The 26128-nt window shown below is 53.3% G+C and overlaps 1 protein-coding gene and 1 non-coding gene across 4 annotated transcripts in view; both read right to left on the reverse strand.

Moving 5' to 3' along the window:
* Positions 1-1507: 1507 nt before the first annotated feature.
* The window catches only part of CYTH1 (cytohesin 1), a 78556-nt gene continuing 53935 nt past the window's right edge, over positions 1508-26128 (reverse strand). For 2 of the 3 annotated variants that reach the window (XM_032429404.1, XM_032429405.1), the window contains exons 2-13: positions 22474-22556; positions 21067-21131; positions 19493-19559; positions 19076-19194; positions 18706-18786; positions 17491-17603; positions 16395-16543; positions 15878-15990; positions 10637-10715; positions 7640-7711; positions 6889-7043; positions 1508-3945 (exon numbers count right to left, since the gene is read on the reverse strand). In XM_032429404.1, the coding sequence (XP_032285295.1) occupies positions 3867-3945; positions 6889-7043; positions 7640-7711; positions 10637-10715; positions 15878-15990; positions 16395-16543; positions 17491-17603; positions 18706-18786; positions 19076-19194; positions 19493-19559; positions 21067-21131; positions 22474-22556 (1175 nt within the window). In that variant the 3' untranslated portion in view covers positions 1508-3866. The remainder of the gene's footprint in view (positions 3946-6888; positions 7044-7639; positions 7712-10636; positions 10716-15877; positions 15991-16394; positions 16544-17490; positions 17604-18705; positions 18787-19075; positions 19195-19492; positions 19560-21066; positions 21132-22473; positions 22557-26128) is intronic. The other variant, XM_032429403.1, reaches the window with a different exon arrangement.
* On the reverse strand, positions 14409-14508 carry LOC116648164. The gene has a single exon (XR_004302450.1). It is a non-coding gene; the product is annotated as a U6 spliceosomal RNA (small nuclear RNA).

Consider the following 26128-nt stretch of genomic DNA (forward strand, 5'->3'; position numbering starts at 1 on the left):
GAGGGGCCTGTGGCTCACAAATGGTTAGAATCGCTTTCCTGGTGCAGACACCAGCTCTTGTCCGACATGGACTTGCCTCTGCCCCCTGTGAAGACATGACAGTTATGACATCGGGAGGGCCGATGCATCAGGATCAGCGTTCTCAGCAGGGAGCCGTATCTCTACCCCATTCAGAAAACAAAAGGTTGGGGCGCCTGGGTGGCTCAGTCGTTAAGCGTCTGCCTTCGGCTCAGGTCATGATCCCAGGGTCCTGGGATCGAGCCCCGCATCAGGCTCCCTGCTCCGCGGGAAGCCTGCTTCTCCCTCTCCCACTCCCCCTGCTTGTGTTCCCTCTCTGTGTCTCTGTCAAATAAATAAATAAATAAAATCTTCAAAAAAAAAAATTAAAAAACAAAATGGATCCCACTAAAGGACTGGATGTGAAAACTTAAAAAAAAAAAAAAGGAGAATCACAAAGATTATCCAACTCCTAAAAACACGAAAGCTAGTGTGTAGTAGGCTCAGTACTGGACCAATGATCTTGGCAGTTTTTGTCCTTACCTTATTCATAAATTTCCTCTTAAAAAAAAAGGTGAACAAGTTGATAATTCAGATTTATATTATGGTAATAATATAACAGGATGGGGGGGCGCCTGGGTGGCTCAGTAGGTTGAGTCCGACTCTTGATTTCGGCTCAGGTCATGGTCTCGGGGTCGTGAGATCGAGTCGCACATGGGGCTCTCTGCTGGGCGTGGAGCCTGCTTAAGATTCTGTCTCCCTCTCCCTCCGCCTTCCCCACCAACTCCCCGGTGCTCGTGTTCTCGCTCTCAAAAAAAAAAAAAAGGATAAAGGGTCAAAAATGCGATTAAAAGGGGAAGTACATGGGGCGCCCGGGTGGCTCAGTCGTTGAGCGTCTGCCTTCGGCTCGGGTCGTGATCCCAGGGTCCTGGGATCGAGCCCCACATTGAGCTCCCTGCTCCGCGGGAAGCCTGCTTCTCCCTCTCCCACTCCCCCTGCTTGTGTTCCCTCTCTCGCTGTCTCTGTCAAATAAATAAAATTTTAAAAAAAGAAAAAAAAAGGGCAAATACAGGCTACAGACTGTAGGATTCCAACCGCACGGTGTTCTGGGAGAGGCAGAGCTGTGGGGACGACAGGACGTCAGCAGCTGCGGGGCTCAGCAGGGAGGGAGGAACAGGTGCAGCACGAAGGATGTTCGGGGCAGTGAGCCTCTTCTGTAGGACACCGTCGTGATGCACACGTGATCATGTCCGCCCACCCATCAAGTGCACAACGCCAGGTGAACCGAACACATGCCGCGGACTCTGGGTGCTGCTGTGTCAGCCTGGACGCGTCCATTGTGACACATGGACCCTCTGGCAGGGACGCCGATGGCAGGGGAAGCTGTGCAGATCAGGGGGCAGGAGGCAAAGAGGAAATCTCTGTACCTTCCCCTCCGTATTACTGCAATCCCAAAACCGCTCTAAAACATGAAATCTATTAAAAAAATATCAGTACAAAGCAGGGCAAGTATAAAGCAGGACTGAGCCACAGGAAGTTGTGCCCCTCACTCTGAGCTTCCTGGCAGCCACGATGAAGAGCGAAGCAGACACCGGCTCCCAGAGAACCAGGAACGCTGGTTTCCCCGAGATGCCGCCTGCAGGGGGCCGTGGCACACAGATTTCCGAAATGCTACACGCTCTGGACGTCTGCAGGAAGAATCGCCGTCGGCCACGTGACCCAAACCGGCAAGCGGCAAGGATGGGAACTCGCTGTTGTTTCAGGGGCAGGCCCGGGCTCGTCCGTCTGCCTGTGTTCTGGGGCGTCTTCCCTGCCTTCCAGGGCTAGCTCACTGCGACTCCTCCCCGGTGCTCCGCGGGCTCACCTGGAGATGGAGGTACTGAAATTCCACCAGCAGAAGACACGTTTCTCAATCTTAGCTCAGAGCTGGAGGTTTGCCGTTCGTTTCTTCTTCACACACAAGGGGCGACGAGGAAGCCGCTTTTTGCTGTGTTCTCCTTCACAGAAGGCAGAACCTCCTCCCCGCTCCCAGTTTATATCCTTGCTGGGCCGCAGAGACAGGTGCGAGCCACGGCCCGGCCCGCGCACGCCCGCTGAGCAGGACCTCCCTGCTCCGAGGTCGCCCCGGGGAGGAAAGGAGGCCACAGACAGCAGGGGTGCTTTGGGCACATCTGGAGTTTATTTGCTGCAGTCCCTTGGTGCTAGTTTACAATGCAAAAAAACCAAACGAACAAAAAACAGTTGGAATAATAATTATAATTTTTTTTTAAAACCCTGTCAACAACTTTCAGTCATTTCTTTATATTTTATATTTTGACAAAACTTTTTTTAAACAAATACAAAATAATCTAAAAGGAGAAAAACTATACATGGATTATTTACACCTCTGATAAATAGACGAATACTGACTCAGGTGCTTCTCTGTGTAGTACTGTGAGAACCAGTGCAGGGGACGCGGCCGGCGGGGGGGCCCCAGCGGGCCCAGACCTCCCCCATCCCCTTACGAGCTCCGGCGCGAACAGGCCCGAAGCCACTCGAGGGAGGACCGGTGTGAAGGGGACCCCCGAAAGTCCCCCCGCCTGCACCCCTAATCACGCCCTTGCACAAAGGCCATCTGCAGAGATGCCCGCCTGCCCTAACGGAGTCGGAGGAACGGGGCTCCCGCTGCCCCAGAAGACCGGCGGCTCTTTGCCTTCTTCCGTGAGGCCATGTGGGGGTGCCGGGGTGGCCCGGGCCGGCCGGGGCGAGCGGCAGGAGCGGCCCGAGAGTCCCTGAGAGAAGAGCAGGAGGACGCTGCGTTCCGCGGCTCCCTTCACACAGTAAGTTGGGAGGGCGAGGCCAGCGCACGCAGGCCTGCGGGGGAGGGAAGGACGCGAGGCCGGCCCTGTCCCCCTGGTGCTCCGCCTGCCCCTGCCGGGCAGATGAAGGCCCCCACCCCCCCCCGAAATGGGCGACAGTAGTCCAGGTCGGGGCCCGAGTCGAGGCGGAAAAAGCTGAAGACCTAAGGTGATCAGTAAGACCTGCTCCTTCCTCTAAAACGAGGACTGCAGCTCTGGGGGAGGAGGAAGAACCACGTAAGAAACAGGCCGTCCCGAACCTCGGCGGGGACTGCCGTCCTCACAGTTTTGGTTCCGGGGTACTTAGCTCAAAGGAAAATGCTGACTTTGCAGTTTAAAGCCCAACAAGGAGGAACTCTGAAAGAGAAAAACAGTGACCGTCCAGCGATTCCCTTCTCCCCTCCGCGCCCCCGACACTTGGAACTGAGAAGGGGCGGCTGCTGCCCGCCCGCCCGACCCACCGCCCGCGCCCTCGGGCTGCTGAGAAGCCGGCTCCCGCCAGTGGGCCGGGGCGGCGGGTGGGGAGGACACCCTCGGTGGCTACCCGGGGAGCCTCCACCCCGGACCGGGCAGAATGCCTCGGAAGGGCTCTACTTTATCTTTTTCTCTCTTTAAAAAACAAAAATATATCTTTATAGTATGTGGCTTCTCTTCCATTCCACTTTTTTCTTAACATAGAATAATATATCGATGGGTGTGTTTACGGTGCAGGGTTGAAGGCTTCTTCACAGGGAAATAACCAAGAGGTAAACAGCTGGCTTCGAGCTCTGCTATCAGACCTGCTGAGCGGGAGACTTGCACGGAGGCTGATGTGCTGGCGGGGGCTCTGTTCCCTCTCCCCCGTGCGAACTCCTACCCTTCTCCCACTTAAAAACAGATAGCAAAGCGGAAGCCAGTCTCTATGAATTCAGGGTGATGCGCAGCAGGGGACAGCCCTGCTCGGCAGCCCGCCGCCCGTCCGCGGCGGGGGGACGGGAGGAAGGACCCGGGGCCTCGCACGCCTCGCACGCCGGCGCCGCTCGCTGGGCAGACTCAGTGTCTCTTCGTGGAGGAGACCTTCTTCTTCCTCGCGGCCAACATCTCGTAGAAAGGGTCCCTGCTGATGGCTGCTCTGGACGCACGGAGGGGAGAAAACAGAACAGACTGAGGAATGGGCCCAGGAGACAGCCCGTGCAGGCGCTCGCTGGCGGCACCTGTGCCCCCTGCCCCCGCCCCCGGCACGGCAGAGGCCGAGTCAGTGCGTCAGTAGTCACCGTGTCCACACATGACTTAGGGGACGAGCCTCAGAAGAGGTACGTGTGACGAGATAATTCTGTTTCTACCTAATAGTGGATTTAGGTTTAGGAACAGAGTATTACACACTCTTATCGTATTCTAGCCCAAAAGACAAATGTGCTACTTCGATCCACGATGACAGCGAGCGCCACACAATCCGGGGCACCCAGCGCTCTGACGGCCGCCACGGTCTGTAACCACGCAGCCTCTGCGTCCCGTGCGCGCGCCGACTCAATGACCAAGACCACACGCGGGCCGTCCACGCTGTCGCGGGGCCCTGGGGCGTGGCCGGCCAGGCCCGTTCTGTGTCCACGGCCCGGCAGGGAAGGAGCCTGCATGTGCCCTGGCACTCCCCCAGAGACCCCAGCATGGGACGGTGACAGCAGGGCCACCCCCGTGCACCTGTCCTTCCCAACCGCCCAGCACATGGTGCCGCGAGCGCACTGAAGCTCTTCCAGAGCGGCCACACTCGAAGTGCCCGCGATCCCAGCTGACCACTGGCTCTGCACCTGACCAGGGGAATGACAGGCCCTGCAAGCACACTGGGGCCTATTCACCAGAGGTGACAGGTCCCCGGGAAGCGTCTCCACAGCTCCCTGGGGCAGCTAGAACCGACAGTCCCTGGCACCTGTCCCAAGGGGACCTTGCCACAAAGGCCTCAGTTTGTCTCGAGAGCCAAGGATGCTGAAGCGGAGCACTGCATGGCCATCAGGAGTGCGTCTTGTGGAGTCACAAGGCTCAGGTCTGAAGACCAGCAGCACCTCTGTGGCTCTGGACAATTTAATTCGCCTTGCTGTGCCTCAGTGTCCTCATCTGTAAAATGGGGATGACCGTGCTTCCCAGGCTGCGGTGAAGGGTGAGGAGATGGTACCCGAAGTGCATAAACACGGTGTGCGAATTCTGCCCAGTGATGAGGCAGCAGCGGGGCCCAGCCAGGACCCGAGCCGGCGCAGGGGAGGCCAGGGCGCACCCTCGCTCAAGGACTGGATGACTCCAAACGCGACTTTCAAGAGCGCCCAGTGCTTCTGGCTGTAGGCGTACAGACCACATGAAAGACAAAACGCACAGCCGCGGACAAAACCACAGAACAGCGCGTGGGGAAGGCTGCGCACAGCCACGCGCCACTCCAGGGAGACACAGCGGGGCCCGGACGGGACCCTGCGCGCACACGAGCGTGTGGAAGCTGGGAGCGTGCCTGAGACTGGCTAACCAGCTATTCACCCGAGAAGAAAGTTACATCCTTTCCTTCAAACCATACGCTAAAAATACATTTCATAAGGACGAAAGAGTTGTTTTTTAAAAAACATATGGTAAAAAAAGAGTGCAGGGCACGTGGATGAGGGTCACTTGCTGGCCGGGATGCCCAGGGCACGGCCACTCCTCTGCCCAGACCTCAGTGGAGGGCTTTAAAGTTTTCCTTTCAATTCCCGAGCGGCCCGAGGCAGGGGGACGGGAGGAAGGCACCCGCCCTCCCTGGGCCGCCAGGAGCACTCCGTGGAAGTTACCACACGGTGTACAACAGAGTGAGTCAGCGCTTCCCACATGTCATGCATGGCGGGCTCTGGAGTCTCATTACTGGTATTGACAGGGACACTGTGCAGCCTCGTCCATGGGATGAGGGTCAGAGGGCTCACATCGAGGAGAGGAGCTGCCAGAGTCACCACACGACCATGTCTCACCCCAGAACGTCCTGGGAGCTATCCCCATCACACCGAAGGGGCAGGGGGAGTGCCAGTCTCCAAGGAGGCCGAGGGTCTGGCAGGAGGGAACTCAGCACCGGGTGGCCTCACCCCAAACCCACGTGCTCCTGCCCGGCCTGACTCTTCACTGTAGGACTTCCAAGCAGACTCCCGTGGAGCCCATCATGTGTCTTTGTTCAGTCATCTGTTTGCTGTTTAACCCCGGCCAGACCCTGCACCGGCTTCAGCAGCGATACCAAAACACACCCGAAACTCGAGCGCTCCCCCTCAGGAGCAGGCTGTGGCCAGGGCGGAAGTGCGCCCGTCACGGGGGGAATGCAGGGCTGCAGGGCCTCAGATCACCGGGTCAGGGCGGCCTCCCTGGCCTCCGGGGAAGTCACGCGCTCTCAGAACAAACTGCCACCGAGACAAGCAGCCAGGCCATGCCCGCGGGGGTGATGGCCATCTGGACAGGCTCCGGAAAGTCCCGGGGGGGTGGGGGGGGAAGCTCTAGCCTGTCATCACCCTCGCGCTGTGCCGCTCAGCTGAGCCGGAGGTGCCAAGCCCTGGGCCTGTGGCTCTGTCTACGCCCGTGGAAGCCTGAGAATACTTCTCCCCCCTCTCAGACCCTCAGCCTCCCCAAAGCACAGCGGTCTATCCTGTGACCCTGGAGCGCGGCCATGTGACTCTGGGCAGTTTCCTCACCTGTAAATGGTACACGTCTCCCCGGAAATGATAAAACATTAGGATTACTATCTCCGCCAAGCTGCCGTCCTGACCATGAGGCCTGCTTCCTAAGACGTGGGCCGACCAGGTGAACCGATGGCACCTGGGGCTGGAAGGCACCCGCCCTCCCTGGGCCGCCAGGAGCACTCCGGGAAGCCTAGACCCGAGGCACTCTCATAAACGTGCGGTCACGGTCATGCATCTAAGGATCCACCGAAAAGTAGTCTGGGAATTCCAGTCAGACTGCCCTGAGGATCTCAGGCGGGAGCCAAGGAGAGGGGCGGGCGGCGCACCCAACAGCTGAAACGGTCCCTATCTGAGAGGTGAGAGCCCTGGTCGGGTGAAAGCACAGCCACGTCTCATCCGCCACCTACTTGATGCATTTAATCCACTCCTCCTTCTCCTCCGGCGTCGGGGCTGAGATCCTGTACACGGTGTGGTTCCCTTCCACGACCCGCCCATCTGCCTCTGTCTTACAGGCCTTGATGACTTGGTCTTTATTGTCGGGGATATAAAGCTCAAAGCAGTTCTGAGAATCACAAGAGAGAGGGAGAGGGTGTCAAAGATCTGAGAAAGCTGCCGACCAAGAACAAAAAATGTCAGTTTCTTCCTCAAAAGACTCTTCCTTCCGACCTCCATGAAGCACAGTTTTCCTGTGAAGAGGAGCCTCGTGGTGGAATCGTGGAGAATGAGGTTGTATGTCAATAAGCCTGATTAGCAGAGACAGCAGCAGGTGCATGCCCTCTCCACTCCCAACAACACTCCGAAAACACGGAGCGCCGTAGGTCACACGGACGCCTTCCAGAGCCCACCCCGCAGCACCGGCACATTCCGAACAAAGGGGAGGTATTTGTAAGGTGCCGAAGGTCCTGACACGAGCAGCCCAGTCACAGCGCCTGCTGCGGCCTCTTAAGGAGGGACAATTCCATCCCTCGTGGGACTGTCCGCATGTGACATGGAAGCACCTGCCATTACAGCCTCATCTCTGGCTTCAACATGAGCGATCATTTTAAAATCAGGCATGACACTACTTTTCGGTTTTAAGTAAATCTTGGCAATTTCAGTCGTTTTCAAAGAACTGCTACACCCCTCCCTTCTGTCCTCTCCCGTACCCCACATACTTACTGGCTTTTTGGAGTCCTCTACCTCCCGGATACTCAGATTCTCTAAAGGGATAATCCCACGGGGCTCCTTGTCCTGCAGAACAGTTGCAGAGAGAAAGACCTCACCGCAGGGTCAGGAGCACGCAGCCCACCGCGTTCCTCACCCACACGTCACCTGGGCCCTTCTGCTCTTCTCCCCCGGCCTCGAGCTCACAAATCAGCTCTAGGGCCCACACCCTAGGTTCTAAAATCAGAAGAGGGCCAGGAAGTGTATGGGTACACGAATCCCTGTAACCGGGGGCCTCTGCAAGGAGGATGTCCAGGGGAGTCTCGGCACGTGTCCTGAAAGAGGGGATGTGTCCCGGAGGAGCCCACGGGAGGCCCTCCAGCAGGGAGCACGGCAGCCTCTCTCACACAGAAAACCACCTCGCTTCTCTGCCTGGCTCGCGTACGCATCTCTTCAGCCTCTGTTCCAGGGTCGGCAACCCCAGAAAGCCCTGGCCTCGGTCCGGGTGCCGTGCTCTGTGCCCTCAACGCCTGGGACTGTGGTGTGTGTGTGTCCTTGTTACCTCCTGCCCCATCGTCCCCCTGTCCAGAACAGAGCAGAGCAGATCTGCCATGCCCTCGCCCCCACAGCCCTCCTCCAGCGCTTCCCATCCCAGCAAAGGCCACCACACACACACTTCACACCTCCGTCTCCGGGACATCCAGCCACACAACAGCCCAAGACTTCGTTCCAAGGCCACAGGGTAGCTGGGCTAAGCCCCGGCATCACGCTCCCCACAACGAATGCTCCTGCAGCACTGTGCTCTCTCCATTTGCAGATGCAGGTTCCTCTCCTTTTCGGGGAATAGTCCCGTAATCGATGGTATCTTTGAACACGCAGGTGCGGATTCTCCAGTACTGGGATCATCTTTCTCAGTCCTCCACAACTGGTTACCTCTCCCCTAATCGTTTTCATATTTGTCTTTTTCAGATGCGATCGCTGTGACTGTTCCAAACCTTTCCTCTACAACGGTGATTTTATTCTTGGGTAATCTGTTCCACTCCTTACAGTTTTTACTTATTTATTACTAAGTCATACATCAGTTACAGTCTACATACATCACGCTTGTGTTCTGGCCCCTTCCGTGGTCTCAGGAGAGAGTGGTGAGCGGAGGGCAGGACCGGCTCAAACACTTGGCGCGCTCGGGCTCTCCGCTGGGACCGCGGCCGTCCTGTGTGGGGGTGGGTGGGCTGCTCGCGGGCGCACCCCGTGGACAGCTCTCCCACTGAGTTCACAGCCCGGAGCCCTCACTGCCGCTGCAGGAAATGAGGCCCACTTTCCCACCTTCCCGCTTCGCCAGTTCCTACCCAGCGGCAGACAGGGTACTGCTCGCCGACAGGAAGAGGGCAAAAGCCCTGCCCTGTTAGTGTCTCCTGGACGCAGGGCAGTGGGGAGGCGGTGGGGCTCCGCGGGGCAGGGCTCCCCTCCGCTCGGCGCCCCCAGGCCGTGGCCTCCGTCCCTGTTTCGGTGGCTGCGCTGCACGGAGGGAGCGGTCGCCCGTCCCCCCCGGCTGCCAGCGCCCCCTCCTGCCCCTGGATGGCCCGCACGCCTTAGGTGCCTGTGTGTGGAAGCTCTGCCTCCCGTCCTAACTCTGGGGCCCCCGCGCCTGCAGACACATTCTCTGATGCCTGTGGCCCAAGACAACGCCGCTGAAGGGAGCGTGGATTCAGGCGATGCCACCAGGCAGAATCGGGAAGAACCACGGCGTTCTGGAATCGCACACATCACCACTGAGCCCACCCCCGAACTCAGGGCATATTGCTTAGACGCCTGGGTAGTTTCGTTTTAATCCAAAGAATAGTGAAAAAATCCCAAGGAGACTTTAAAGATGCCACCAGTCTAGGTATCTTTGAGAAAAAGGCAAACTATGGGCCAGGCGGGGGTGGGAGGGGACAGAAAGGAACGTACTCAGCTGTTGACAGCGGCACTCTGGGGGCGAACAGTAGGAAAATTACTGAGTGTCACAATGAGCAGCCTGCGGCAGCGAGTGACCCCCACTCCCTGCGTGAGAAGCTACATCTGCACAGCGTCCAAGATGACGGAGCGCCACAGACGACGGCCGCCTCACCCAGGCACGTGCCAGTATCCTGGTTCCTACCGAGGCTTACATCCCGGACTCTCACTTATCATCCAAGTCCCACCATGCTCTACACGCGTCTACACGCGTCGGACACGATCCTTCCGAATCTCCACGGTCTCAGTAGGATCCATGACCTTTACTCAGTGAAGACCTGAGCCCCACGCTGCCGAGCAGAACGGAGCAGAACGGAGACGCGAGAAAGGATCAAGTGACAGGTGGGCAGCCAGGGTGAGCCCGGCCGGCCAGGCTTGCTGGGCGCTGCACCAGAGGGAGCTTCGATAAAGGTCTTACTTATCAGTTTTATTCTCACAGGCGCTTATTATGAAAGAGACTTACATGTAACACCTATCTGTGTCGTGACTCCATTCCCGCTGAAAACCAACAGAACTTCCATGGTTGAAGAAAACTTCAAACTCCAGGTAATTCCCAACTTCCTCCATTTCACTTAACTTCCTTCTCCTCTATTACGTCTTTCACCCCTGGGCTGCTTCTCCCGAATCCAGAAAACCTGAATGCTCCACATGGTGATTTTCATCCCCCTTTCAAGGGGTCACAGACTCTTTCTTGGCACCTGACCCACGTTCACTCTTTCCAGCTCGGCTCTAAACCCCATCTCTAATGCCGTGTGTAATGCCGGGCTGCTGCCTTCTCCTGGCCAGGCTTCTCTTGCCCCGGTCCAGAGCTGGATGGCGGCCGCCAGCCACCACGCCTTTGGCAGGACGCCCACATCATCTCCAGGGCCCCCGACTCTGGGGCCGGCCTAGCTCTTCCTGTTCACCTCAAGTCTCCTCCCAGCCCTCCCCAGGGCCTCCTCTAAGCACGTCTGACTGGAGTCGTGCAGACACGGAGGCCTGGCCCGCCCTCAGCCCCACGGTGGGCCAGCAGATGCTCACCGTGGTGTATTCAAAGTAGTACAGGCAGTTGTCAGTCAGGATGAACCAGCGTCTCTTCCAAGTCTTCACCCTGCCGCCTGCGGAGCAAACAGAGACGCACGTCGGACAGGAGCCGACCGCTCCGTGCAGCTCCGCGACACAGAACCCCCTCAGAGAGCACGAGGGAGGAGGAAGCGAGGGGCAGGGCACCCAGAGAACACTGAGACCATGGCAAAGTTTGCATCGGTAACAAGACACAGAGCCAAAACAGAAGCACCTTTCACAGAGTGAAAGTCTGTGGTACAAGCAGAGCAAGCAAGTCAGGTGGCACCTGGAGATGAACTCAGGACAGTGGGATGAGAGCATGGCGCAGGGGAGGGCACCCCGGGCAATGAGGACACGCAATGCACATCTGACTGGGCTGGAGCGGTGCCAGCAGCCGTTGGGTGTGGTGGAAATGGGCCAATGGAAGAAAAAGGGGAGACGGGCAGCCCCGGTCCCAGGGCACTGTGAGGGCGCCCAGCCCAGGGCACATACATATGCAGGGGTTCATCAGACATGTTAACCCCTTCACAATCAAATCTAGAGTTTTCCCGGAACGTGGAACCCAAATCCCTGTGGTTTCCCCCTCTACCCCACCTTCCTGATTATAGTGAATTTCTATACTGGCTTTCAGACCCTGGGCCAGTGTCCTACAAATGAAGTTTCCCCAGAGTCCTGGATGAGACAAGGCGGAGTTCCTGCATCGGGGAGGAACCCACCAGTGAGCAGAAGAAGCGCTCAGGAGGCTTTCCAAGCCTGGACTTCTCACCTGAGCTCTGAACATGATGAGCTAGGGGAGGGGTCGCGGGCCTAAGGAGCACGGATGGTGGTGGCTGTGAGCCCCAAAGGGCCCCACCACCTCCCTGGTGAAGCAGCAACGCTGGGGCCGTGAGGCTATGCTCAGAAGGACACCGGGGAGGGAGGCTTGGCTGTGGGCTGTTTCCGTGAAGCCTCCTCCTGCCCCCTGCACGGCCGTGAGCCGAACCCTGTCTTCGTCTGTTTACATCGGGGCAAGGGGCAGCTTTCCGAACATGAACCACACAGAAGTCATGCAAAGGCCTTCCCGTGTTGTGATATGCATGCCATTCTGTACGCACTTCTTACTGCCTCGACAGTATATGCTCTTCTTGCTAAGACTTAACCTCCAGGGATTATCACTTGTCCGATCTCCACCATGGGGTGCAGAGCTGGTATGACCGTAGTCATGCTTCCTCCCTCGTCCCTCAGCACAGGCAGCGGAGCCGAGAGCACGGGCGTGCTGCCATGTGCTCACCCCGGGTCTCCTGACGGGACGCCATGGCTGGAGCGCTGCACGTAACATTACAGAGAGGGCGCACCCAGCACTGGTCCCGGCATCGAGCAGAAGGCCGTTGGGCTTTCCACTCCCTTTTATGGCTCTGCGTGGAGGCCTGAAGTCTCGGGGAGGCTAAGTGATCGACCATGAATGGCACAGACCCAGGGTACAGAGGCCTTTGCCGCCAGCACGCACACGCTGCCCACCCGCAGGGGCCCTGTGCTAGGACTGCCCCCCACCAGCAGCAATTTGCCGGTTTATGTGAGCATGTGCCTCTGGTCCCTAAGGCCCTAGGGCATGAATTAAGAAAAAAACCACAGATGGAAATATGACATGCATGTAGAAAATGGGAAAGGCTGGGCAGGATCAAAACAAATGAGGAAGAAAAAGAAGACAAGGAATATATTTAGAACCGGAGCCAATATGTTATAAAAAGGAACCCCCCCCACCCCCACTTCAGAGCCTTGAGAAATCAGCTCTTCTACCTCTTGGGCCTTCATCCCCACACAGGGCTCGGTACACAGGACACCTCAACCCATGCTGACTCCCATGCGCTCCCCCCCACAGGACCACCCGGGGGCCCTCAGGGCTTAGGAGGTCATGGAGGAGGGGTCAGATGCGAAAAAGAAGAAGGTGGAAGGAAATCTCGGAGGAAAAGCAAAGCTGGAAAGATCCCCTCCCTGATTACGAAAGCTTGATGACTCCCGCTGACAGCTGGCTGTGTTACAGGGACCTCTGCCGTGAGAACGGCGGTCCGGGGGGAGCATTTCCATGTTGAAAGAAACAGACATGAAACAAGCAGACAGACCAATGCGCGCACCTAGGACAGTCCCTGTGGAACTCACAGGACACCTCCCCCCCCCGATGCGAAGGCCAGGCGCCGACTTCCCTGGCACCGCCAAGTCCCCAGAATGTGCTAACGACTGTGGGCACTGGGGCTCTTCTCTGCGTGCAGCTCTCTGCTCAGGTAACGCAGCAGCACACGCCTGAGGAGCTCCTCCTCCAGGAACACATAACCCCCAAATCAGCAAATGGACAGGAGATACCAACAACATAACTAAGAGGCCAATTTTGGGTTTTTAACAATATTCACTGAAAAAGAGGAGGGAGAAAAACAAAACAGAACATGGAATACGGAGCTGAGGTCGTAACGCCCTCCCCTAATACCTAGGACTTCCGGGGCGGGCTTTTGGTCTTTGTCTTTTTTTTTCCTCCCAAACTTGGCATCCTTTGAGTTTAGGAGATGCCACTTCCCCGCTTCATGCAAAGGCAAAGGTCCCAAGCTGTCCCATTTACTTCTTGTCCTGGCGTGCTTTCTGATCAGGGCATATTAGAAGCACGTGGCGCTGGGAAGTCAGACCCTCCTTCTCTTCCTCCTCTTCAGAAATTACTGTAATTCACAGGTGTGGTCAATTTGAATGCAACACACACAGATTATGCCTGGCCAATCTTTCCAAGAGAAAATTCAGTGAATACTTTCTCTGTTTTTATAAACCCACTCTTAGTATGTTTTCTTGCGTTACCGCATTCAGTGAAGTTTAAATTACCCCACGGCCTGGTGCCTAGCTGTCTGATGCACTACGCACTAGTCCTAAAGGGAAAACATGGACCCCTGAGCCTGACCAGTTCCCTAGGGACTGTACGATAAGTTAGAAGCAGCAGTAACACTACCACCAGCAATTAAAAAACAAAATAACCAAAAATAACAAAATAAGAAAATGCTGCAGCAAGTACAGTGGCCTTGGCAGAGCGAGCGAGCAGGTTGGGGGGATTACATACCTCCTGGAGTTTGGGGCAAGGAAAAGGAGAGCCAAAATCATGGAAACATACAAATGAGGGAGAAAAGAAAATTAAAACAAAGAAATTAAACCAAACTCCTTAATCTTAAAGTGCAATGTATTAGTCATTCACATCTGCCCTGGGGAAGCCAAACATAAAATCACTAAGCGGGGCGAACGCCACTGTATGGCATGTGAATGGGGGAGCCCGTTTCACCTGCCACACACCACCCGGTGAAGGCGGGCTCTGCGGCACTCCCGAAAACCTGGCCCCAAATATGCTGCAGATCCATGCTCACAAAGCTAATGTTTATTGGTCTATCCAGAATCCAGAGCTAAGAGAGGAAAATTTGGGGGAAAATTTAATGTCTTTCTGCAGATGGCTGTCAGTTTTTAAGGTGTGTGTAAGAATGCACACACATATTCCCATGAATACATACGTACATATGTGTGCACACAAGAATACACATTCTTACGGCTATATGCATACACGGACATACACACACAACTGCAGATGGCCGGAAGCCTGCCTTCTACAGCACGTAAGTACACAGGGGTGATCCTAAGTGGCTACGATGAAAACACAGTATGAAGAGTTAGGGGTTTGGAGGAGCTTTAGAAAAGGTAATGCAATGACCTAAAAACAAGTCCCACATTTTGTTAATTTTTTTTTCCTTTTAAAAATATGGGATGCCTCATGAATTTACATGTCATCCTGGTACGAGAGCCAAGATAATCTCTGTACTGTTCTAATTTTAGCATCTGGGCTGTCAAAGCTAACATTCAGCATTAGCATTTAAACAAATTTCACTGGAGGGGAAGTAAATCTAAACTTGGATGTACTTTTTAAATTTCCAGTGGTTTTGCTTTCAGCTCGATCCACCTGGCAGGAAAGGTGCGGGGCAGGCTGGCTGGCTCTGGGGTTAACAACTTTAGAACCTTCACTTCAAGGATTCTACTGGCTTAAAGGCCTGAGAAACGTTGACCAACTCAAGAGCTAAGTCAAAACTCCCATTGGGGAAGTGGGGCTTTAAGGAGAATTCATGAATTAAGTCATTATATAGAAACACGAGGACTTGGGATATGCTTTTTAAAGGACATATAAATCCTACTGCTACCTGAACTCATCAGAAATTAAAACAGACTCCACTTGAGCACTTCCCAGAGGTTTCAGTCATCGCCAAGAGAGGAATGACTTCTAATTTCACCAGGCCTAGTAACCGAAATGGTAGAGGGGGGTCGTTCTAATGAGCACCTCCTGGTGATGAGGGAAGCCCCACGCATCAAAGGCCGAGGCCGAAGAAAACAGAGGAATGCATCCTCTCAGGGCCAAGAAAGTGCTCATTATGTCCAGGGGCTCTCTCAGTGTTCTGGAACAATTAATGAAATAATCACATCCGGGCACAAATGTCACGAAAACCCTACTTTTCCTCTTGGTTACTCTATCACCTCCAGGCATGACCACAAATCTCAGCAACATAACCTCACTTTTGGCCGAGGGAAGAGGAATATTTTTAAAAATTTTTTCTGAATAAACAAAATTATTAAAGTGGCTGATCTGGATTGGAAAGGAGGTTGGGGGGGCGGGGGGGGGACCACTGCCCAAGAATGAGTAAGAGCGCTGTGGGTCGCATTGCAGCCAAGGGCTCAGGTTTGCCATGCATTCTGCCTGTGGGGAGCCAGATGCAGCAGGAAGTGATGATGCACTGGGGTGCGGGAGGCGGGAGCACCAGATACAAATCTGTGTGATGGGAAGTAGAGAGATGGACACGGCTGGCCGCCCTCCCCGGGACGAAGAGGGCAGAGAAAGGAAAGGGACCAGGTTCTCCGGGAACTGCCTTGAAACAAAACCTGGCCAATCAATTCCAGAGTAAAAATGTGGAGCGCAAACCCCTGGGAGCAGTGTTTATGCAGAGTGAATCTGTACCCATCACCATCTCTATATCCCAAGGGGCACTGACTGTGCATTCATTTCCTCTCCGGAGATGGATCTCGTCAGAACGCTAGCAGTTCATACCGAAGTCTCTCCATAGTGCCTCCTGTAACCAACCCCCGCTCTCCCACAGTGCATGTACGTGCGAGCGCACGCACACATCCTTTCTTTCTCAGTTTCTGTGCCAGGAGCCCTAACCCAGAGTGCGTTACTTACCAAGTTTCAATAGCCAGCCTTCCCGGTCTGGGTTGAAGAAAGTGTGAGTGAGGTCATTCCCATCATCTTCTGGGATTTTAAAGGGTTCGTTTTTTATGCTCTCATACAGATTCTGGGATAAAAGATGACATTGCATGTCTCTGGTTCTAGAAATATCTCTTCTCCCCCCGCTTTCTCCTCATTCATTCAATAAGCAACGGTTACGTGCCATGCGTTTGTGAGGCACCGGGAACAGAAGAACATGACCAGTTCTGCCTTCAGGCAGCTCTCAGAGACAAAATAAATAAGGCACCTAATGGATAATTAAGAAAGAAAAGAAAGCAGCCTGACTTGCACTCATGCTTTTAGTTTCAGACTTATAAGCCACTTTCCCCTCCTGATTGCCTCGCTGGGCCTCACTACCCATTTCTTAATGGAAGTCACACAATTAAATGAGTTTTATGAGCAGACACTCGGTGGAGCATATGTGTCTCTCCTGTCCCGAGTTTACCATCTCCTGGCTTAGAGCGAGCTCACCCGGAGCAGCTCCTCGGGCAGGTCTCCCCCATCGTTGATGCCGCGATTCATGGCGATGAACCTCTCCACAGTGGGCTTATCTTTGACATTGGGGTTGTGCAGGCTGGTGTTCAACATGATGATGGCAAACGAGAGGACGTAACAAGTGTCTAAAGAGAAAAGCAGAAAGAGGATCAGAAACATCCCCCCGGAAGGACCAAGAAACATCTGATGAAATCAAGACGAAAAGCCATGCTCTCAAAAGAAGGAGACAAATCCACAGGTCTGGATGCCCTCCAAATGAAAGCTATATACTGCAAACTAAAAAGAGCAAGGCACAAAGAAGTGCATCAAGTGTTCAAGACTTAAGGCTGATTATATTTCAGATTGCAAAAGGAGACCACATACACCCACACCTCAATCTGAAAAACAACACAATGTATAAAATAGAAAATACAAAATACCTATAATCCCACTACCTGGTAACAACTTACTTTGCTTTATTACACAAATGTGCGGCACATCACAAATGTAGCTCACAGATGCATATTCTTAACAAAATTGGAATCAAAACAGATACACATTTTTGAATCCTGCTTTTCTGATGACCTTATCAGCATTTTTCCCATGTCAATAAAGCCTCTTTTTAAACACATAATTTTTATTTTTTAAATTCTTTCATAAAATTGGAGTATGGCAAACACACAAGTGTGTGCGCGTGCACGTAGACTCAAGAATATTGTAGGTCACTCCGCGCTCCCCACTGTAAATGTGCTCACCACCCGTCACCACGCAGCATGATTACAGTATTACTGACTGCACTTCCTAAGCTGTACTTACCAAACTTCCACTTACAAGACAAGTGAGCCACAGAGACGAAGAACATGACTTTTAATAGGTGCACATTGCCTATGTCTCAGCTACTCCAACTTACATTCCCACCCCCTTATTCCTACTCCCTGGACTTCTGGAACATTCCCAACTTTTTACTACCATAGCTACCATTTAACTCAATGTTCTTGGCATGAACCTAGGCCCTGTTGTCTTGGAAACTACCTAGTGCCTAGAAAGACTCGTGTGAAAGGCCGGCCGTCAGCGGGGCATGCGGCTGCCCTACCTGTGGACTGGAACACCCCAATATTACACTGGCAATAGCGCTGGGCAAACGCCTCCATCATCCGGTCAATCTTCTGGGCCTCCCCCGGCAGCCGGAAGCTCCACAGGAACTGCCTAAGTGGGGAGGACAGGTGTGTCATGGGGCTGGGGCTTGAAGGCACCGCTCACTTCTCCGGGAACGGGTGCTATGCTTCCATGGATTTTAATACAAAAGGGCAAAAGGGGACCCACTGGCATGGGGCTTCTTCTCCCGCAGCTCTGAGCAGGTGCAAGCTTATAGCTCTACATCACGGTTCTCTTAGTCAAAGGTAAAGTATTTAAGAAAACATGAAAAATTAAGATTTTCCTGTATAAGAGAATGGTTCTCCTCCTCAGATGAATACACAAGACTGAAATAGAAATAGTGCTCAGGTTAATGAGCTCCCATCTCCGGAAAACAAGATCAGGTGGCAGAAAAAGAGAAAATTTTTCTATCAGAATATTCACAACTGATCCCTTTAAGTCAAAGAGAGACCCATGGCCAGTAGGTCTCACTGTGCTTTACTTCCATCTACCCAAACAGCAACACAAAAGCTGATGCTGTTGACACCCCTAGTAGCGAGGTCACCGAGGAGCAGTGTCTCAAAAGATTTAGTAAAATGGGGGCACCTGGATGGTTCAGTCAGTTGGGCATCTTGGTTTTGGCGCACGGGTCACAAGATGGAGTCCCACCCAGGGCTCCAGCTCAGTGCAGAGTCTGCTTGGGATTCTCATTCCCGCTCCCACCGCCCCTCCCCTGCCTCTGCACGTGTGTGTGCATGAGTGTGCACTCTCTCTCTCAAATAAATAAATCTTTAAAAAAAAAGATTTAATAAAAAATGAAAATTTACTCTCCTTCTGAGATGAAGTGAACAGCTACTGACTTCCTATTCTAGGGCAGGGGATTAAAGGGCCTTCTAAACTGAAAATTAGAAAAAATTTCAAAATGTAAACATTCACCAATTTCCCAATGAACTTTCCCAAATGAAATACATGAAGAAGAGTTTTGCAAAATTTGCCTTCAGGACGCGGTGTCATTCTGTTCTCTTTAACCATCCAACCCTCTTGGTCACAGGCTCTTCAGGATGTCCAGCAGAGCCCCCAAAATATCCTTTCACCAAAACGCCACACAGGACAGACGCAGCCTCAGAGACTGGCCTCTCCCACCTTCCAGGGTGCCCTCCCCAAACGCACTCACCGTAGCGCCTGGACAAGGTTAAGGTCAGTGAACTCATGTAACTCCACAAATGCATGAAGAACCTGGATATTAAACTCGTCTCTAGCAGGAAAAACAAAAGATGGGGGAGGGGAGCAGAAGTCAGACGCCGAGCCTGAGAATCCAAGCCGTCCAGCCCCAGCCAGGATCTTTCCCCGCTGAGTCCCGCGGTCCCGCCGCCTCCACACCCAGTGAGGAAGAAGCCCACGTCCCTCTGTCCCCATGCCTCCGTAACACCAGCCACTGTTCCCCTGCACTCAGCCGCTTCAGGACAGAGCTCTCTTCAGGGACGGGGAGCATGCTGGCACTCCTGACCAAGCCGCTTTGCCACCAGCGTCCCCCTAGGCCTTACCTCTCCCCCAGGTAGTCACCAATGGCGGTTTTGTTGAGGCCTTCCCCTTTGTACAAGAACTGGGCAATGTCCTCACAAGTATTCTTCAGCAGGTCATTCTCTATTAAGAACTGTATCCCCTAGAAGACACAACAAGGATGCCATTGACACTCACCCTGGAAACCTCTAGGAAGGAGGGGAAAGGGCAGAGGAAGGACGGGTGTGGGAATCTAGACACACAGGAGTATCTAATAAATACTTGGCGACGGACATGCAGGGTCAGGGGAGTCCCAGCTGGGGAGCCGGGGCTGAGGACGTGACAATGGGACGTGTGCTCTACGGAAGGGCTGGAGCTGTGACGGACAGCACCGGGCTCTAGCTGAGCCCGCAGCCACCCCATCTTAGAGCCGAGGGCTCCGGCAGCACCCTCTTGCTCACCTTTTTAGGGTCCATGTTAAACTTCTTCCTGCCCATGGCTACCTGTTTGTTCCTCTGCATGTTTTTCCTGAAAAGCAACCAACACAGCCATGTCAGTCCTCCAGGCAGTCGGGAGGCTGGGAGAGACGAATGTCATTCCCACCTGCACCCACTGACTTGTAGGGGGTCTCGAAAGCACTATCAGGAGAGCGCGGGAATACTTAGCCTACGTGTGGAAGGTCAGCTGAAATCCTAACCCCAGCCCCACATCCATTTGTTCCTTCTACCCCAGGGCTTTTCTTTTAACATGATTTTTTTAAAAACTTTATCCAGGTATCATGTACGTATCACACAATAGACCCATTTTAATGGTACATCTGAACGATTTTTAGTAAGCTTACGAAGTTGTGCAGCCATCACCATGACCGGGTTTAGAACACTTTTAGCACCCAGCGAGGGTGTGCTGCGTGAGCGACAGGCTGCCCTCCCTGTGCCCGCCAGCCAGCATGCCAGTGGCCTGCAGGTGGGGCTACGCAACTCGAGAAGGTTGTAAGTGCTGCCGGCACATGACGAGAAGGACGCCGGCTCACCGACACCACGGACCCCAGGCCCACTCTTAGTTCTGGGCTGTCTTCTTATCACCGAGTTGCATGTGCTCTTTACCTAGATATTCTGGATACCAGCCCTTTTTCAGACACACTACTGCAAATGCTTCTCCTTGTCTGTGGCTCACCTGTTTCTTTTCATAGTATCTTTAAGAGCAGAAGTTTTAAATTCTGATAAACTCCAATGTAACCATTGCTTTAAAGCTACAATTTTTTTAAGTGTAAAGTTAAGAAAGCTATAATCCCAAACTGACAATAGAAAGCCTGGAAGTGATGAGCTGGCCATTTTCGGTAGACGGCGCGGCTTCACTAATCTCTAATGGCACCGCCCACACCCACTTAAAATAACAAACTCAAATGGTCTTAGGAAGCCAGACTGGGGACTTAGGCTTAGAAAAATACAGACATGCAGTGAGTTAGAAACAGCCCAGTTAGTGCATTAAGTACTTAGAAAACGGTCTGGGAACCCCATTCAAAACTAAACTCTGGAGGTCGCTGATGCTTCATGGCGGTACCCTGCGAACAGTCCCCGTCACGTTGCACTATAATGCCAAGTCCATGCTCTGCTCCCAAGCGTCGGGGAGGTATGAGCGAGCCCCCAGTGGCACCCAGACACAGCTGGGCGCTCCAGCCTTCCAAACTGGTGCGAGCAGCATTAAGCTCTTCCTTGACACGAAGGAAAAGCACGAACTACAACGCAAACACAGTGGATAGCAGAGGGAAGAAACACCAGTTCACACAGTCATTTAAGGGCTGTTTCAGGTTTGGGGGGCCTTCGGAGTTCTCTGGTTCAACATCTGCAATAACGTGAGAGGCCCTCACCTGCTGGAGCCCCTGCACTGAAGGGGGGAGGACAGAAAACATGGTGACGTGTGTGCTTGCTAGGGACCGAGGACAGAAAGTGCTCCCTCCGTTCACAGGCCGCAAGCACAGGCCGGTGCTCGGCGAGGTCGCAGCCGCACCACCCAGCAGCCGGCTGGACGGACTCACCTTTCCTCTGTGGACCCGAGGTTTTCAATTTCATTAGCCACCTCTGCTATCTCATCCTTGAGCCTCTACAAAACAAGACAGTCCAGAATTACCAGGAGGGACCGAAGCAAGGGAGAGGAGCCCCTCTAACAGCTCCCATAACTCCCTCTATCCAAAAACAAGATAAAATAAACCAAAATCAAATAAAATAAGACAAATCAGAAAAAAAAAATCTTTAACGTTCGGAAAATTCATTTATTCGACAAATATTTATTGGGCTCCTACCAGATAGTACACGTTCCAGGGAATCCACAGGTGAAAAAGATAGCTCCTGACTTCAAGGAGTTTACTGTCTAGGGAAGCTTATAATCACAGACACTATGTAAAATACGTATTTTCCCACTGAAAGGTGGCTGCCTCGATCGGTCGGTCAGAGCATCTCGGCAGCCTGCGAAGCGAGTGTGATTGAAGAGTCGGGATGAATGACCCACACACCCAGCCCGCCAGGCCAGAGGCGCTTGGGCTGGGCCAACACTGCCCCCCAGCGGCGGGCATCGGGAACATCCAACCCAAGCTCCTGCCTCCCCCACCACACAGGTGTGGCAGACCCTCCGAATGGACAGTCCCTGTGAAGGGGGTTTGAGTGAAGAACTGCTAAGATTTCCTAGCATTTACCAGTGAAATAGGAATCAAAGAATTAGTGCAAATGATCAAATTATACTGAAGCCAATACTGGAGCAAGTCTTTCCACACTCTGCAGCTTTGGGGTTCCAGGGTATGTCCCCTCCCTCCCCTCCCCACCCCCAAGCTCCCAAATGTTTTACGAAGAATTCTACAAGAATAACATCTGCTGCCCCAAGGGTAAAATAATCCAACCAATGGCTTCTATGACTTATGTCCTACAAGGCTTTGCAGTTCCGCAAAGGATCTTAGAAACACTGATGAAACAGCACTCGCTGGTGAAGCATCTCGTAGGAACAGGGCCTCATTTAACCCTGACAGCAACCTATCAACAGGTGCTTTCATTCTTATCTCACAGCTGAAGAAGCTGAAGTTCAAAGAATCCTTTTATCTGAGATCGCTCCTCTGGGAAGAGGCAGAGCCAGGACCGGACGTGGGTCTAGCTTAACCCGAAGTCCGCGTTCCAAGCACCTGAGCCCTCACCCATGCCCCACTCGGCAGTGAGAAGCCCGCTTGGGAGTCAGCGGGCCTAGGGTCACCTCGTTCTGACAAGTGACCAGCTGGGTGAGGGCTTCACAAACCAGCTAACCTCAGCTTCCCTCTTCCCACCAGTGAAACCAAGGTGACTGTCAGGAAGTACACCCTGCTCAGAGCTGGGCTGGGCTCAACTCAGAAGATGTCACGAGGAGACTCTTTGTAGAACAGGACACCTGTCACACCGCACGCGTCACCGCTGTGACCTCCTACCTGAATGTCGGCCAGGAGCTCCTGCTTTCTCCGCCGGATGTTCTCCAGTTCCTGACGCTCCTCTACAGTCAGGTCACTGGGAACTACAAGAAAGGAGGGAAAAGTTACTAAGAAAGCTTTATCTCACCAAAAATAAACAGACTCCAGAGATCACAAAAGGACAAGGATGCCATGGAAGAAAGCAGAAGCCCATTTTGGAAATGGGGACAGCTCTGGCCCCCATTCTCCCTCAGCTTCACCAAAGGAAGAAAGCACCCTGCTCACAGAGAAAAGCTCGCTGAAGGAGCACTTGCCATGGAAACGAGAGAAAAGGCAGCCTGAGGTCAGATGAGGCTGGCCAGGGATAAGAGGGCACTGTCAGCCGAGCCCCGGCCATCTTCAGCCCTGACAGCGGGGACACTTCAGGCCCCCGGTGAGCCCGTGTCTCGCGGCCTCAGCCCCCTCACTGGACCCCCGCCCCTGACCGGAACCACTTCCACGACTCCCTGAAGTGGGGAGGGGGTGGTACTTGCAAAACAACGTGAACACTTTTGTGCCATTTCTGGAGGGGGAGGGGACAGACTAGACACGTACAGAGAAAAAAATCTAGAAGGATATACCCCAACTGAGCGCTCAGCTCTGGGGACTGGGTTATGGAGACTCTGCTCTCTGCTTTACACGCTTCTGACTATGCTTTCATGAGCTCTCATCTTGAGAACAGAGTCACTGAGCTCCCACGAGACACGTCCCCCTCCGAGGCTGCACCTCCTCACCTACAGGAACAGGGGCTTGGGACAACAGCCCCCTCAGAGGACCCTTCTGAACGTGCTGGGCAAAGCCACGCGGTCAGAGGGGAACACAAGCACTCGCGTCCGGAAAACCCGGGCTCACATCCTGGCTCCAACCTGCCACACCCCACGTAGGGGCGCCTTACACACGTCAGCCCGTCCGGGCCCCGTGTCATCGGCGGTAAAGCAGGCACACACCACCGCGGGCTGCCGAACGGTCGGGGTCCACCAGAGAAGGTGCCTCAGAGCCCGCCTGGGGCTTCACGGGAGCTGCAAACTGTTGGCTCCTGTTTCCTTCTGGGCAAAAGCAAAAGCAAAAGGCACCGGTCTGGCCGGACGGAAGGGGCAGCACAAGGATGCTTCTAGACTCGGCAGGGGCCCGCGTGAGTTAGAACCGCACCGTGTGATACGGTGGCCACTAAGCACCTGAAACGTGACTAAGCCAGACTGAGGTGGACTATATGTATAAAATACACGCCAGACTTTATACGAAAAGGTAAAATATCTCCTTAATAATACTTTATATTGATTACACATTGAACTCATTACTTGATAAATAAAATATACTATTTTAATTGATCTCACGTGGGCTACGAGAAAGTAACGCTGCATTTTGTGGCTCAGACTACATTTCTACTGGACAGCATGGACCTGAACAACAGCTCTGCTTGAAAGCGCAGGACCCACAACTCTCTTTCTGTGACACTGAGACTTTACTGCATTCAGAAACCAGTTACTTTCGCCAAATATTTCATAAAAATCATGGAAGACAACAACAGGGTAGAAACAACAGACAATGATGTCCACAGCACAGGTAAATCACCTCCATTAGATAAGCTGGCTTTTTTTTTTTAAGTAGGCTGCACCCCCAGCATGGAGCCCAATGCAGGGCTGGAAGCCACAACCCTGAGATCCAGACCTGAGCCGAGACCAAGAGTTGGACACTCAACCGACTAAGCCACCCAGGTGCCCCTAACTTTTCTTTTTTTTACCCAGCGTTCCCCTGACCCTTCTCTAGAAAACTGTCTTTTAAACTTCCCCAAGATGCACTAAAAAATGCATTTGCTATCACGACCCGATCTTCTCCATATACAACAGTACCAGAAACGTACCTTCTTCATGTGACAGCCCCTGACATTTTCTATAATTTTACCCTTCGTTTTCTTCCCAGTGGCTGTGAAATGTCCCAGCCTAACTAAGGCTCTGAGTCCTACAGTAGGGAAGCACCATCATCAGAGGCTGGAGGGTTCCGGCGGACGACGGAAAGCCAGCCCAGGTCACCTTCTGAGAGTGACCTCGCCGCATCCCTGGGAACTCCGAGGGAACGCTCACCAGGGCTGCCTGAACCACTGGGCCAGTGACAAGTCAGCTCTAGTTAGAGCGAACGCCACTCTGAGAAACAACACAGACTCCATTCTTGAGAAAAGCACACACACTTAAAGGAGTTTATTCCAGTTTTTCTGGATTTCACAGAGCAGATTTTCTAGTCCATGAAGACTAGAAGATCCCTTTAAGAAATAATTTCCTCAGGTTCTAGGAGACAAATATTCATTCTAACATAACATGGTTTTGAAAATTTGAGGCAAAAGTTCATTTTTAATAGCTGTTCCATGGGGGAGAATAACCAGGCTGTGCTTGTGAAGCTTAACCAGATCAACGCGTCCCTACCCAAGCGGAGGCGAGACTAAGGCCCTCGGAATGAGGGTGATGAAAAACAGACCCAGCATGTAGAAAATTTATATCTCAAGACTTGCTGTGTGCCCCGAGAAACCAATGTTTCTCATTCCAGATTGGGAAATCTCTGTGGTTGCTTTCTTTTGAGAACCTCAGCACCCACCCAGTCCGGGTTAGCATTCACACATGACCATTCTTCGAGAAGGTCACAATCTAGTTTCTGTGTTACAAATTCAGAACTGCAGCCGATCCTCTACCTGCCAAGATACTATTTTAGAAACAGTAAAGGAACTTTTTAAAAGCTATAAACCTACAACATCGAAAAGTCCAGGGAGAGGACCCACTGGCAGAAGAGATTTCAACTAACTTCTGGGACAGAGAGAGCAGAGTGCCAACTCCTCCTTCTGGAAGGCAAACTCTGCGGGCGCAGGGCCCTGGGGTGCCCATCACGGCCGTGTCTGCAGAGCCCGGCACAGTGCCTGACACAGCACAGGCTGTGAATGTCTGTGCCCTCGGCCTAACAAAACAACTGAGCGGGCAGCCGAGCCGGGAGACCTGGTACTGCCCTTACAGCAAAGTCGGTTCACACCCAGCCAGACGAAAGCAGAGCCTCGCTACACACGAGGCCCGCCCCACACACGGAGCTCCCATTTAACCTACTGTCCACTGCGTCTTTCTTACACCCACAGAGATGGCAGAACCTACAGGCCAGATGAGAACCAGCAAGGCAGGGAACAGAAAACCCACCCTGGAGCAGAACAAAAGAAAACTTCGAAAGAACAGAACACTCTGGAAAAGGGACAGTTAAACAATACACTCCTGGAAATTAAGCCTATTTTTGTCCCTCAGCCTCCCCCTATCAAAAAGGGGTTAAAAGATAAAGGTGGGGCACCTGCAGAATAAAGAGCAAAAAAGGCCTGAAGACAGAAGCAGAAATGGACTCACTCAGGAAAACAGCCATCGTAAAAACTCAGAAGTTGGAGGATTCAAGATGATCCTAAAGCCTCCATGAGCAGGAAGAGAAAGGAGGCGGCGGTGTAACAGTGGACTGGGAGACAGAGGAGGGGCTTTCGAGGGTCTAAATAAAAATGACTTCGACCCTAGAATTAATTCGCAGTCACTGTGGAGGACAAAACAGAATCACTGCAGGCACGGGAGGACTCAAAGTTTAGCTCGTTCAGGAGCAGGAAGATGCGCGCACAAGGACGGGGAAG

This window comes from Phoca vitulina, unplaced genomic scaffold (assembly GCF_004348235.1).
Source record: "Phoca vitulina isolate PV1807 unplaced genomic scaffold, GSC_HSeal_1.0 scaffold41, whole genome shotgun sequence".
NCBI classification, from domain to species: Eukaryota; Metazoa; Chordata; class Mammalia; order Carnivora; family Phocidae; genus Phoca; species Phoca vitulina.